Genomic DNA, 14431 nt, shown 5'->3' on the forward strand with positions numbered 1-14431 from the left:
CGGGATGTCACCTCAAATGTCACAAGGAAACGAGGAACAAACATAGTATTTCTCTACGCTCCTCCCACCACAATCATTTTCCTGTTTGTGTCACATTCTCAGATTTGATTTTCTCAAGATTTAAAAAAAAAGGGGGGGGACGGGGCACATTTTCAACTTTCCGGTCCTATTATAATAAGGTGGAAGATACCATGATGTTGTCACTTGTAGTTAAAACTTGTAAACCTTCATATATAGCGTTTCCATCGTTGTTATTCTTTTCCCAACTTCTTTCTTCTTTTTGGTGTTGTATTGATTAAAGCCGTTTTCATCCATCACTGGGACTAATTAGTAAACAGGCATCATTTGGTTCTTCCTAAACCCCGGTGCTTTCTCCTCCACATGACCATTTCCTGATTCATTGATGTCATGGGTTTTGTTGTCACTTGACCAAAAACCAAAACAGAAACAATTAACCAGTAAATTACAAATAAACACTGCATGGATGAACTATCAAAAAAACTAATTCCTTCTTTTTTTCTTTGTATAATTCAATGGCTCAATAAAATGTGAGCTATTTGTGAAAATGTGAGATTCCCTTAATATACATGTAGCTGAGACATGTAGTTCCCTCTGCAAGCTTTAAGCAGAATTAGATGAATTCAAAGAACAGATGGAAACGTGTACACCAGTTGAGACTGAGACCAGCATCAGTTTGGGATGGTGTTTATCACATGATGGATGGCACTGCCCTTGCTGTTGAGGAACTTCCCCCCTCATGACATGTCTTTGTTGACACGAGTGCATCACACTTCCTGCCACACTTCTCATGCTTCTCAACTACCAGTGTCACAAGTGCTGTGCTTCCTTTCCAAGAAGTGATAATGTTTTGTATCCAGTTTGTGAAAAAGGTACGTCACAGAATACCGTGACATTGCACGAAATACTTGAAGATTACATAAAAGTAGCGGTGACAAAGAAAAGACGTGCTGCCAAAGAATTTGTTGAAGGAAGCTGTGATTTATGATTTGTATTGAGAAAAATGTTTCAGTATAAGCAGTACTCGAGTTGAGGGGGGATGAGGGGGGATGGCATCCCCCCTGAAATAAAAACGGTCAAAATCATCCCCCCAGTAAAACTGCCATCTCTCCTTTCCATCCCTTATGTCATTTCATCAATGAATGTAGTTTTACTGCTATTTCAACATGTAGAGTCATCACCAGAAAAATAACTTATTTGACAATTTTCACCTGTTTCGAGTAAATTTTCACTTGAAATAAGTAGAAAAATCTGCCAGTGGGACAAGATTTATCTTCTCATTACAAGCAAAAAAAATCTTGTTCCACTGGCAGATTTTTCTACTTATTTCAAGTGAAAATCTACTTGAAACAGGTGAAAATTGTTGTTTTTTTTCCATTGATGAGTCTTGTTTTAAGTGTACTAAGATTTTTTACTAAAATGAGACATTTTAACTAGAAATAGGACACATATTCTTATTTTGAGTTTTTGCAGTGATCCATTTTACTTATCCTGTGAAGGACAGAGTCATATTGATAAGTTCAGAAAACTGTTTTTTATTGTTGTGTTTTGATGTATTTGATGTAAGTCCAGTGGATATTTAGAGCTTACAGAAGGCTGCATTTAACTGCTGCTTTGTCATTCCTGCAGTATTTCTGCAGGTGTTTTGGTCACTGCTATTATTTGTAATATATTATATTATTTGTAATCAGCACAAATTATCTGTCCCCATATGATAAAATCCACCATCCCCCCTGATTTTTTTTTACAACTCGAGTACTGAGTATAAGTAAGGAGGGTGTATTTGTTGTGTTGGTGGACCTGACCCCCAACAAGGACCTTCAGAAGGGAGGAAATTAAAATTGCAAATACCCACAAATTACATCCTGTTTAAGGGACTGGTTTCACACCAAACTAAAAATGTGTCTGATATGCAATGTTCAAGACTTCCAGGTGAAACTGGAAGGTAAACAAAATCTGAAGACCTTCAGCACTAAAACTAATGTTTAGCTGCAGAACAAAGAACATGTTCATAAAATCCCTTATCTGCTTTTTGATCCCTTCAAAACTTGGACCATGAATGAAGGGACATTTATTACAACAGAAGGGTCCAAAGTAGGTGTTTCCACTACTTTAAACAAGTTTACTGACCAAAAGGACAGTTTGGTCTCAGTAGCAGTATTTGTTTATGCGTGACTTACTTACAAGGGTGCATTGTGACACTGGGGAGTCTGGGAGGGTGAGGTTAAGTGCTTTCTCAACAGTCCGAGCTTGATGAGAATTTGTCTCATTTTTTCATGGTGACACTCAGTAAGGGATGGTTCAAAATGAGGCATCTGGACTAATATCTATCACAGTGTGTGTGGCTTTATATAAATATATATGTGTAAAACACAGACAAGACAGCACTAAAACTATTACATTTTCTTTTTTTGTCCAATACATACTCTCATCTACTAAACAATAGCCCAAGGGCAAAAAATAAAAACATGCAAGTGTAACACTGAGAGGCCCTAATGTTTAAGTGCTTGGTGCAACAGAGGATATGAAGAAACCTTGGGACTTGTATGCAACGTATTGCCTAAAATGTAATACTTCCTAATACTACATCATTTTCTCACTATATACACATTACACAGACACAAGAACATTAAACCTAACATTACTACCATTTTGCATTTGGTTTATTCCCATCACGCTCAAAAAGGAAAAATAAAAAAGACAGTGTAGTTTAGTCCTCTAGACACTAGATGGTGCTAAAGAATCAAAGTACTTGGTTGGAGGACTGTATTTTAACTGCGTGGCAGCATCAACTCGGTTTTCAGCCCCAACTTCTGCATTTTGCATTAAAACCCACAATTACACAGGATTTCTCCACAATGAAACAAAGTGTCTGCATCGTCAAGTTTTTTGTTTTTGTTTTTTTTTACTTCTAGCTCAGAAAATAATGTTTCTGGATTGGTTTTACAATTGAACTGTTGATAATTTTCAAAGGCAGCACAACCAACATAGTTTATTTGCATTAACAGTAACTTTTGTTCTCAAACAGACTACAGAAAACTCAAATGTGCAGCATAATTATACTAAAATTTATTTGGTGAGTATTTAAATGTTCCCACCTTGATTAAGAGGGGGAGAAAAAAAAAGTACAAATGATGGCAAATAAGAAAAACATGTCTTATTGGGGTAGGGAGGGAAAAAAAAAAAAAAAAACTTAAACCATCATTAAAACTAACATTTCTGTCAGTCACTTTGGATACAGTTTGGTTAAGAGCAGGATGACCCTTTGAAAAAAATGTATTTTGGACATTCAGTCCCAGGAACTAATCTTCACAGACGCAAGGCATTTTCCACCATTTATGCTTAAAAAAAAAAAAAAAAACATTTAAAAAAAAAAAGGAAAGAAAGAGGGGGATAAGAAGAAGAGTCAATGATTTAAATGGCAACCAGGCTTCAACATAAATTAGGAGAAGAAAGTGCATCAAGTATTCAAGTAAGGTGTGTAGTTTGTTGTTTTTTTGTTTGTTTTATTTTTCCTTGAGGAGGGAGGGGGGGGGGGGGTTAGATTTGATGTGTGTGTGTGTGTGTGTGTGTGTGTGTGTGTGTGTGTGTGTGTGTGTGTGTGTGTGTGTGTGTGTGCGCGCACTGGCACAGAAGTGGTAATTTCAGAAAAAAAGTTTAGACTGAGAAGCTCAACCACCAAGTCTCATCTACAAAAGTTCTGATGGTGTAAGTGATAAATCGTAACAATAATGCACCTCTTACAGAGAGCACTACTTGCACAAAGCAAGACAAAAAGGACACATTTAACTACGTTAGCCAGTATAAAAATGATGCCAGTAGTCCCTAATACATTGCTGTGCAAGCCGATCCAGGCTGTGGTGAATAAAAGGGCCAAAAGGAGTTGGGAGATACTGGGACATCCATGGTTCGCCACATGACCCCCCCCCCTCCCCAAAAAATAAGTATCCCAATTTCATCTTTTGGCACGTCGTGGGTCCCTGCCGTTGCTAATAGTAACTGAGGACTTTGTGGTCGTCAGAGGTCCAGCAGCATTAACTGGAGGCGCACCATTGCCTGGTGACCGGCCGTTGGGTCGCCCGACACTCCCAAAGGTTGAGTCACGGGCTGCACCAGGTGGTGGGTTGTTTGCAAATGGCGGCATGGCACCGTTACCTGCGGGATGGACAAAATGAGAAAGTTGTCACCAAATATAGTAATGGCAGCGGCTTCAGCATGGAGGTGTAACAAACTCAAAAAAGGAACTCTGTCAACAAACAGGTGCTAAGAGTTCATCAGTCAGCTCCGAGTATGTTGACCCCAAGTTACCATGACTACAAAAAGCAATCTTACATGGAGCTGTGATACCGTGATTCACCATGGCAACGCACAGTAAGGGGAAATTACCTTCCTATTTTGGTTTGCCTGAACTGGACAGAGCATTCGTATGATGAATACATACTCAGACAAGAATGGCTGCTGGACAGAGATTTGATTTGGGAGAAAACTGCAGAGTGAGTGAATGCGTGGGAAAATTCAAATATCCAAGGACTGTTCATAATATTGCATGAATGACAAATGGAGGAATGTACATGTATTGTTCTCAGAATTTACTGCCGTGTAGGTGCAATCCTGGGAGCGGGGGGGAAAAAAATAAAAATGTTTAAAACAACTGAAGATGAAATATAAAAAGCCTATTTCAGACGAGTAACTCAAACTTAACGGACTCTGTTGTGTTCACTTTAAAAACATTTAAGAGGAATGGAGAAAAAATAAATAAATAAAAATCTAAAAAAGGAAAAATCATTCAAGGAGCCTTGATGGGAATATGGGTGCATTCAATACATCCAGTTACACTGGTAAATCCCAGGGGAGATTTTTTTAGCCTACTCACAAGTGGGAGCAGGGTACTAATAAGTTATTTTAGGATACTTATGACTCAGGCCATTTCTCTCAAATGTTTGCATCATTCACTCTATAATGGAACAGAATGGGGTTTATTCAGTATCCCCGTCATTAAGAAAACTGACATTTGCAAACGAAATCAATAGGTATTTTGAGTGAAGTACAGCGTATACTGTGGGAGATATTTGTGATGCACGGAAGGATAAGATCATGTAGGCTAAGTGTAAAAACAACAAAAAAAATGCTCTTAAATGAAATTCTCAGGGCAGCATGGGTACAAGTCGTGGCTGGTTTGACTATAATAAACTATCCATTTGAATCTGCAATATTCTCTCCTGATGCAAATGCAACATGCCAGCATGTGAGTTTCCCTGCGTTCAGGTTCAACATATTAGTAATATTTGGATTCAAAAATAAGTTTGAATATTTGAAAAACTGACTTAAGGTGATTGGGGGTAAAAGGCATCTTAAGTGATAATATTCCTGAACCCATAATAAAATGTATTTAGTGCAGATTTACATTTGAAGTGGATCAAAACAGTCCATCAAAACTTGCCCCTAGAAAAGAACAGATATTATTCAAAGTTCTTGCATAACATGCAAGTGTTTTGTCTGATCCACATCAAAAGTTGACTACTGTACAAAACTGGTTTCACCTATTCACGTAGACACTTTGTTACTCCTGTTAACTATATGTACAAGTGCCATTCTGCTGATAATGGAGTTGTGTTTACATGAAGCAAACCACACTGACCTGGTGGGGCAGGTGTACCTGAATTCTGATTAGGCGGCGAGTTTCCCCTCGGGTTCTGGTCCGGTTTTCCCTGTTCAGAGGAAATAATGTCATGTACCAGTTAAATAAACTGACAGTCCTGATCAGAAAATAGGGAGTACAGTGATGTGATGCATTAAAACTACATTACATATCATCTTCTCGACCTGAATCAGGTCTTCTCATCAAACAACTCTGAAGATATTTACAGGTGGGTGTATTGTGGAGGGCAGGCAAAAAGGATTTTATTCCTTGTAGCGCAGCTTAAAAGTGGTTTTAGATCAACAGAAGACCAAATTCCCAGTTATATGTTAAATAACTCAATGCATAGGGACATTTTAACATCCAACAACATGACAAAAATGTATAAATTAACAAATCCCAAAATATGGATGTGTTTGCATTCATGGATGAGTTGTGACATGATGCACAGCTACTCACAGACTTGTTTTGCTGGTTAGGTTGGGTGACCAGGTCTTGGTTTGGTTCACTGAAGTTGGGCACTTCTGAATACACCATGCAAAACCTGAGGAGACAAACTTTCACCATCCATTACTTCATCTTGGGCTTAAGAGAGTATTCACTTGTATAAAACCTAATTAAGATACAGAAAATTACATTATTTTTTTTTTTTAATAATTAAAAAGTAAATATAAATCTAATCCAAAGTAAGTTATTTAAGAAAGAAATGTGTAAATGATTATTAAGGTAAAGGAAATATATTTAAAAACTGGATTTTCTCCAATTCATCTCTTACTGCTACTGTCAATTCACAAACCTCCATTTCATGATGTTTAGCAGCAAATTATTCATCAGAAGTCCAAGATGTTTTGTTTTAAAATTACTCCATTTTCTGCTGCATGTGCCAGTCTAATTTGGGCAATGTCTGTACTTGTACAATGACAACATATATACTTAATCAATTAATAAATAATAATAATAATAATAACTAGAAAATTTCATGAAATTTTGATATGGGCATGCCCTACCGCCCATTCGTCCCCTCTCGCTGCTTTGGTTTGGGGCTGTAGTGGTTGTGTTTAGGGTGGTTCTATGTCAGTTTGAGGTGTTTACGGTTGTATTGCATTCATTCCTGTGCTCCCAATAGTTAATAATGGGGTGCGCTTTTTGGCATCTAGCGCCCCCCACGGTGACACTTTTGACTGAAAAAAGTAATACCCATCGAGGCAACATGGAGACGCATCTAACGATGTATGCCATGCATGGGTGCACGTTGCGGTTCAGGCTACGTTAATGGATAGGTTTTTTTTTTTCATCATGGTACAAAACCCCATCCGAATGAATGGGGCCATTTGGCATGGATTTTGACATAAAATTTCCTTAAATCCCAGCTTCATGAAATTTGAATATGTTGAAGTCGCAAGCGTGCCGAGTCGGGGAACATTTGTATGGTATCTCTATGATAATCTGTTGCCTAGCAACAAGCGTCCAAAGTCAAATGGAAATAAAAAAATAAAATAAAAGGTCAGTATCGCAAAAACTTTAATAAATGGCATAATGAGTTCGTATGTTCCGTTAGTGCCAATCGGGCCGAGTGTTTGAAAGTTTGAACGATGTCTCTACGATAAAGTTCGACCGAGCAATAGGCGTCCGAATTTTCGCCTTTTTTTTTGCTTTTTGGCAACTAGCGTTGCCACGGTAACCCCTATTACTGAGAAAAGTAATGCCCATCGAGGCACAATGGAGACGCATCCAACGATGTATGCCATGCATGGGTGCACGTTCCAGTTCAGCCTACATTAACAGATAGGTCTTTTTTTCACGATGGTAAAAAAACCCATCCGAATGAATGGGGCCATTTGGCCTGGATTTTGACAAAATATTTCCTTAAATCACAGCTTCATGAAATTTGAATATGTTGAAGTCCACAGCGTGCCGAGTCGGGGAACATTAGTACGATGTCTCTACGATAACCTGTTGCCTAGCAACAAGCGTCCAAAGTTAAACAGAAATAAAAAAAAACCTGAAAGGTAAATATCGCAAAAACTGTAATACTTGGCATAATGAGGTTGTACGTACTATTAGGGACAACCGGGCCGAGTGTTTCAAAGTTTGAACGATGTCTCTACGATAAAGTTCGGCCGAGCAATAAGCGTGGGAATTTTCGCCTTTTTTTTTGCTTTTTGGCAACTAGCGTTGCCACGGTAACCCCTATTACTGAGAAAAGTAATACCCATCGAATCACGATGGAGACGCATCCAACGATGTATGCCATGCATGGGTGCACGTTGCGGTTCGGGCCGTATTAACGGACGAAAAAAAGTGCGGAATAATAAGAATAATAACTAGAAAATTTCTGGAAATTTTGATATGGGCATGCCCTACCGCCCATTCGTCCCCTCTCGCTGCTTTGGTTTGGGGCTGTAGTGTTTGTGTTCGGGGTGGTTCTATGTCAGTTTGAGGTGTTTTTACGCTTGTATTTCATTCATTCCTGTGCTCCCAATAGATATTAATGGGGCGCGCTTTTTGGCATCTAGCGTTGCGATGGTAACGCTTTTGACTGAGAATAGTAATGCCCATCGAGGCAAGATGGAGACGCATCTAACGATGTACGCCATGCATGGGTGCATGTTCCGGTTCAGGCTACGTTAACGGATAGGTTTTTTTTTTCACCATGGTACAAAATCCCAACCTGAATGAATGGGGCCTTTTGGCCTGGATTTTGACATAAAATTTCCTTAAATCCCGGCTTCATGAAATTTGAGTATGTTGAAGTCCACAGCGTGCCGAGTCAGGGGACATTTGTACGATGTCTCTACGATAATCTGTTACCTAGCAACAAGCGTCCAAAGTCAAACGGAAATTTAAAAAAAAAAAGAAAGGTCAATATCGCAAAAACTTTAAAAATTGGCATAATGAGGTTCTAGGGTCCGTATGTGCCAATCAGGCCGAGTGTTTGAAAGTTTGAACGATGTCTCTACGATAAAGTCCGGCCGAGCAATAAGCGTCTGAATTTTCGCCTTTTTTTTTTGCTTTTTGGCATCTAGCGTTGCCACGGTAACACTTTTGACTGAAAAAAGTAATACCCATCGAGGCACGATGGAGACGCATCCAACGATATATGCCATGCATGGGTGCACGTTCTGGTTCGGGCAGCATTAACAGATTGTTTATTCACATGGTCCCCCATACAAATGCATTGGTTTTTGTTGCCATGGTAACAAGCTCCATAGGATAGAATGGGACAATTTGGCTTCAATATCTCAAAAGCTGTAAACGACAGCGTAATGAGACCTCAGTATGTTGTAGTCCACATCAAGCTGAGTCTTTTAACGTTGGAACCAAGTCTCTACGAAACCGCGTTGCCGCGCAACAAGCATCCGAAGTTCCGTTAGCATCAAAATGAACAATGTGTAATATCTCAAAAACCCTAATAGCAAGCATGACGAGACTAAAATATGTTGCAGTACAAAGCGTCCCGGGTTTGTCAATGTTGTAATGATGTCTGTACGATAAACCGTTGCCTAGCAACAAGCGTCCAAAATAGAAGTGATTTTTTTTTTAAATTGAAAGTTAAATATCGCAAAAACCGCAATAACTAGCATGATGAAGTTTTATGGTCCTTTAGTGACTATCGGGCCGAGTGTTTGAAAGTTTGAACGATGTCTCTACGATAAAGTTCGGCCGAGCAATAAGCGTGGGAATTTTCGCCTTTTTTTTAACTTTTTGGCAACTAGCGTTGCCACGGTAACCCCTATTACGGAGAAAAGTAATGCCCATCGAGGCAAGATGGAGACGCATCCAACGATGTATGGCATGCATGGGTGCACGTTGCGGTTCGGGCCGCATTAACGGACGAAAAAAAGTGCGGAATAAGAATAATAATAAAAATAATAATAATAATAAGAAAAGGGAAACCTTTCTAGATACTAATTTAACGCCTTCATTTTTCAGGTTTTCTCGGCCGTGTTTCATTTTTTGGGGATTTTTTTTTTCCACAACAGAGCGGGGTCATGCTTTACACCCGCTGGTGCGCAGTGGGACCTTTGCGACTTTAGCATGTTAGCGAAACGCTAGCAACATTGCCTTTTGGGCCATTCTGGACGATTGCAATATGGTCATGCCACTACTTGGCATGCCCATAATAAGAAAAGGGAAACCTTTTCTAGATACTAATATATCGCCTTCATTTTCATGTTTTTCCTCATTTTTTCGGGCGTGTTTTATTTTTTGGGGATTTTTTTTTTCCACATCCGAGCGGGGTCATGCTGTACACCCGCTGGTGTGACGTGGGACTTTTGCGACTTTAGCTTGTTAGCAACATTGCACTTTGGGCCATTCTGGACGATTGCAATATGGTCATGCCATTACTTGGCATGCCCATAATAATACATCTGAGAACATTAATTAGATTTGAGATTGGCTACTTACTCTCCAATCTTCTGAAGATCTCCCCCTCTTCCAGTATATAGTGTCAGGCAGCCTTTCCATATAGATGCATAACTGACAAAGAAATATAAAATGGACATTATTATTATTATTTTTTTTTCCCCAGACACATTTTTCTGTTATCATCTTCCAATCCTCTATCATGCCAACTGAGCAGGTACGGTTCCCATCCAGTCCTACCCTCTGGTCAGCTTGATGATGTCTCCTGGCTGAATAAGACTGCCAAGTTCGTCCCAAACTGAGATGGCAATGCTCCCGCTCTTGTCTGCCACTTTGCATGAGCGCACCTCATGGCCATCTTTCGTTTTAGTCACGCGTCCTGATAAAAGAAACCATGGTTAATATGAAATAGCAAACATCATTGGGGATTCAGAATTTTCCTAAACTTTACCCTGTTCTGAATAGCTTAAACATCAAAGCGACCACTGAAACCACTCTGTTTTACTCAATTGAAAGATATGCGTGTTCGTTTGTCTGGTGTACCATAAGAAAACCAGTGTAAAGAAAGAAAGAAAGAAAGAAAGAAAGAAAGAAAGAAAGAAAGAAAGAAAGAAAGAAAGAAAGAAAGAAAGAAAGAAAGAAAGAAAGAAAGAAAGAAAGAAAGAAAGAAAGAAAGAAAGAAAGAAAGAAAGAAATGAGCCTGAAAGAAAGAAAGAAAGAAATGAACCTGAAAGAAAGAAAGAAAGAAATGAGCCTGAAAGAAAGAAAGAAAGAAAGAAATGAGCCTGAAAGAAAGAAAGAAAGAAAGAAATGAACCTGAAAGAAAGAAAGAAATGAACCTGAAAGAAAGAAAGAAATGAACCTGAAAGAAAGAAAGAAATGAACCTGAAAGAAAGAAAGAAAGAAAGAAAGAAAGAAAGAAAGAAAGAAAGAAAGAAAGAAAGAAAGAAAGAAAGAAAGAAAGAAAGAAAGAAAGAAAGAAAGAAAGAAATGAGCCTGAAAGAAAGAAAGAAATGAACCTGAAAGAAAGAAAGAAATGAACCTGAAAGAAAGAAAGAAAGAAATATTCCCGTTGATGACACTTTTTGTATTGGTATTTTTTTTATCGTTATTGGGTTAAATGCCAGAAATTATCGTGATACATTTTTTTGTCCATACCGCCCATCCCTAATGCACAATGTTCCCAGTGTTTCCAGCTGGAGGTAGACCTCTCTCAAACCACATAGGTAGGAGAGAAATGCACACAGTGGTGATCATTAATATATAAATACACTGGTATATCATCCCAGTCCGTTTTAGAGTGGATTTTAAAATTTTAATTATTACTTTTAAGGCTCGTATGGGGCTAGCTCCTGATTACATAGCTGACCTCCTGACCTCATACGAGCCTGAACGCACCCTGAGATCCTCTGGTGGGTCATTCCTGGCCATTCCTTGGTCTAACTTAAAGACCAAGGGTGACCGGGCCTTTTCTGTTTTAGCCCCTCGCTTATGGAATGACCTGCCGGAGATCAGGGTAGCTAACACATTGTCTTCTTTTAAGTCGCTTTGAAAAACCCACTATTTTAGACTTTAGATTGTATTATTTTTCTGTTTTTATTATCTCTCAATTGTGTCTTATATTAATATTGTACTAATTGTTTGTTTCCTGTTTTTAATTGCATGTAAAGCACTTTGTGACTTGTTTTTGAAAAGCGCTTTATAAATAAAAAGGTATTATTATTATTTATAATGCTCAGGTATATTTAGAATGCTCAGGTATAATATTGTAATGAAGTGCTGTAATATTTTTATAATGTAATAATAGGTATATTTGTTTTGATAAAGTAAAGCTTGCTGTTATATTTTTTTTATTTTTATTTTGTATTCAAGCAAAATCGAAATAGAAACAAGGGGTAGGACCTCATACGTTTTTTACTTCCTCCTACTCCTTTTCTGGCATGAATGTTTATTTCCTTTTGATTTTGTTTAATGACTGTTTATTTGTTTTCTTTTCTGATGTTTTGTGTAATTGTTTTTTTTTTGTTGTATTTATAATTAATATGCTCGAAATAAAGATGTCAATCAATCAATCAATCCAGTGTATTTATACTAAAAAGGGAGGTGTTCTTTGTACGTGAACCCCATCGGTGGAGACAAGTAGAAGTAAATCTATTCAGAGCCTATTGTACACCTCTTTACACAGCTCACCTTTGGTGTAATTATACCACCGCCAAGCTAAAGAAGTTGCAGGTAGCATATAATGATGCGTTCAGGATCCTCCTTAAGCTTCCAAGATGGACAAGTGCAAGCACTTTATTTGTTAATTGTTATGTCCCCACCTTCCATGCTCTGCTGAGGAATTTTATGTTTCAATTTATGTGTCGACTCCATGAGTCAGAAAATTGTCTAATAACTGCACTCACTAACATCAAACGGAGTGATACAAGGTACACATCTGGACTATGGAAACATTGGAACAGATGTTTGCATGTATTTTAATGTGTAACCTGTCATGTTTATGTATTTTATCCTTTCTTTTCAAGATATTTCTGTATCTAATATATTTTTCAAGATATTTATATAGTATATATATACACATATACATATATATATATATATATATATATATATATATATATATATATATATATATATATATATATTTATTATATGTTGAGGGGGATAGTTATAATTATCTAATATATTATATATTTATTAGGTATGTAGCATGCATATGCATGCATATATATATATATATATATATATATATATATATATATATATATATATATATAGGGATAATTATGTAGTTTATACAGTGTATATTTATATATTTTTATTTTCTATATATTGATATATTTATGTAATATTTTCTATATACTTATATGGATAATTATGTAGTAATAGGCATGTTTACGTAGTATTTACATAGACTATATTTATATGAATATTGTGTAGATATAATAATAATGTAAATTCATAGTTATAAAAGGGGTAGGAACTAGAAAAAAGTGTATATTTCTTCCTACTCCTTTTTTTCGAACATATGTGAATATGAAGACGTTACTGTTTATTTTGTTATATCCATGTTCTAAATAAAAATTCATTCATTCATTCATATTTTATATGGAACCTTTGGAGTCTGTAATAATAAAGAATTAATTTATTGTCTTCATCTAACGAAGAGTAAATATCTGAACTATTTTAACAGCCTAGTCATAAAACGGGAGTTGACCCTGCAAATAGAGAAAACCCCACCAGTGTAGAATCTTATAGAAAAACCCTTCAAACTTTTAAACAATGTCCTAAAATCCTACCACAGTAATAATCCCCGCCTGTCCCTTTAAGAGCAGTGAGCGTCAAGGCAGGTTTATGGTTCCGCGTTACACCAACGCAGGGCTTACGGCGTAAGGTACGCGGCGACGCCAGACTTACGCCGTAGGCTACGCAGTCCTTTTAACGCGGAACCATAAACCAGGCTCCAGGCTCCGCTGCAGCCGCCGGTACTCACCGATCTCCAACACGATGAACACAATATTCAAATTTTTCGAGCCAGGCTTCACGTCCTTTAGCAAAAACAAGGCCTCGTTTGTGGGGGCTGCCATTATTTACCTTCAAGTAAAAATAAAAATAATCCCGATAATAACTCTCTAGTGAGTGAAAGCTCTGCTAAAAGGCTAGCCTGTGCTCTGCTAACGAGGCTAAGATGCTAACGACACTCTCCACATGCAAACTTCACCGATTTACACGATGAAACAAGGGCCAGCTTCTTGCATACATCCACATTAAATATGTAATGACTGTGGACAGCGATGAGAGGTGGTTCTCCTCCCCGGGATGACCTAAACTCCCCTGTTTTTCTGGAATAGCTACCTCCTTTCCATCTCTCCAGGCATTCTGTCTGTTACACTAACCGCCATAATGACAGCTCACATGCCTCTACTTGAAAGTTAAAACCTTATTAATGCCTACAGTTATCACTTAAGACCTATCAGTGCGATTGGACAAATATAAAAACTAGTTTGTTTTTTTTTTAACTACAAGCTGGTTGATTCAGCCTCACAGAAACACCAATCCCATCTGAAGTGTTAGTTTTAAGAGCCTAACAATGACACATCCCACCAGTCTGGCGTCTCTGTGCTGCCAGAGGATGAAATAACTCTCCTCCGACCTTTTACACCACTTCCCTGCACGTTAATGCTCTCAAGGCGTGTTTCCTTTGTGTGAGGATAAGGAACTATCACCGCATGCTCTGTTATATTAACCCTAGTGTGTCTAATTGTGTCCCCTATGACGTTGTAACTAGACGAGAGAAGCCTAATTTGCAGATATATGCGTATATTAGTGCCCTAATGAAGTTTAAAGTCCCAAACTAAATGTAAACCTGGGCAGTAAGCTGACCCCCGCTGTGTCTACTCTGCAGTT

General features: G+C 37.9%; 1 protein-coding gene across 2 annotated transcripts; it reads right to left on the bottom strand.

The window, feature by feature from the left end:
* Positions 1–1850: 1850 nt before the first annotated feature.
* Positions 1851–14431, bottom strand: nabp1a (nucleic acid binding protein 1a). Of its 2 annotated transcripts, none has more exons than XM_061723917.1 (6): positions 13518–14431; positions 10265–10403; positions 10067–10138; positions 6116–6200; positions 5675–5726; positions 1851–4173 (listed from the first exon to the last, which is right to left on the bottom strand). In XM_061723917.1, the coding sequence occupies exons 1-6, from the start codon at positions 13609–13611 to the stop codon at positions 3974–3976; spliced, it is 642 nt and encodes a 213-aa protein (XP_061579901.1). In that variant the 5' UTR covers positions 13612–14431; the 3' UTR covers positions 1851–3973. The 2 variants fall into 2 exon arrangements, with proteins under 2 accessions (XP_061579901.1, XP_061579899.1); XM_061723915.1 differs by having other exon boundaries at positions 1853–4173; positions 5657–5726.

This window comes from Cololabis saira, chromosome 6 (assembly GCF_033807715.1).
Source record: "Cololabis saira isolate AMF1-May2022 chromosome 6, fColSai1.1, whole genome shotgun sequence".
NCBI lineage: Eukaryota > Metazoa > Chordata > Actinopteri > Beloniformes > Belonidae > Cololabis > Cololabis saira.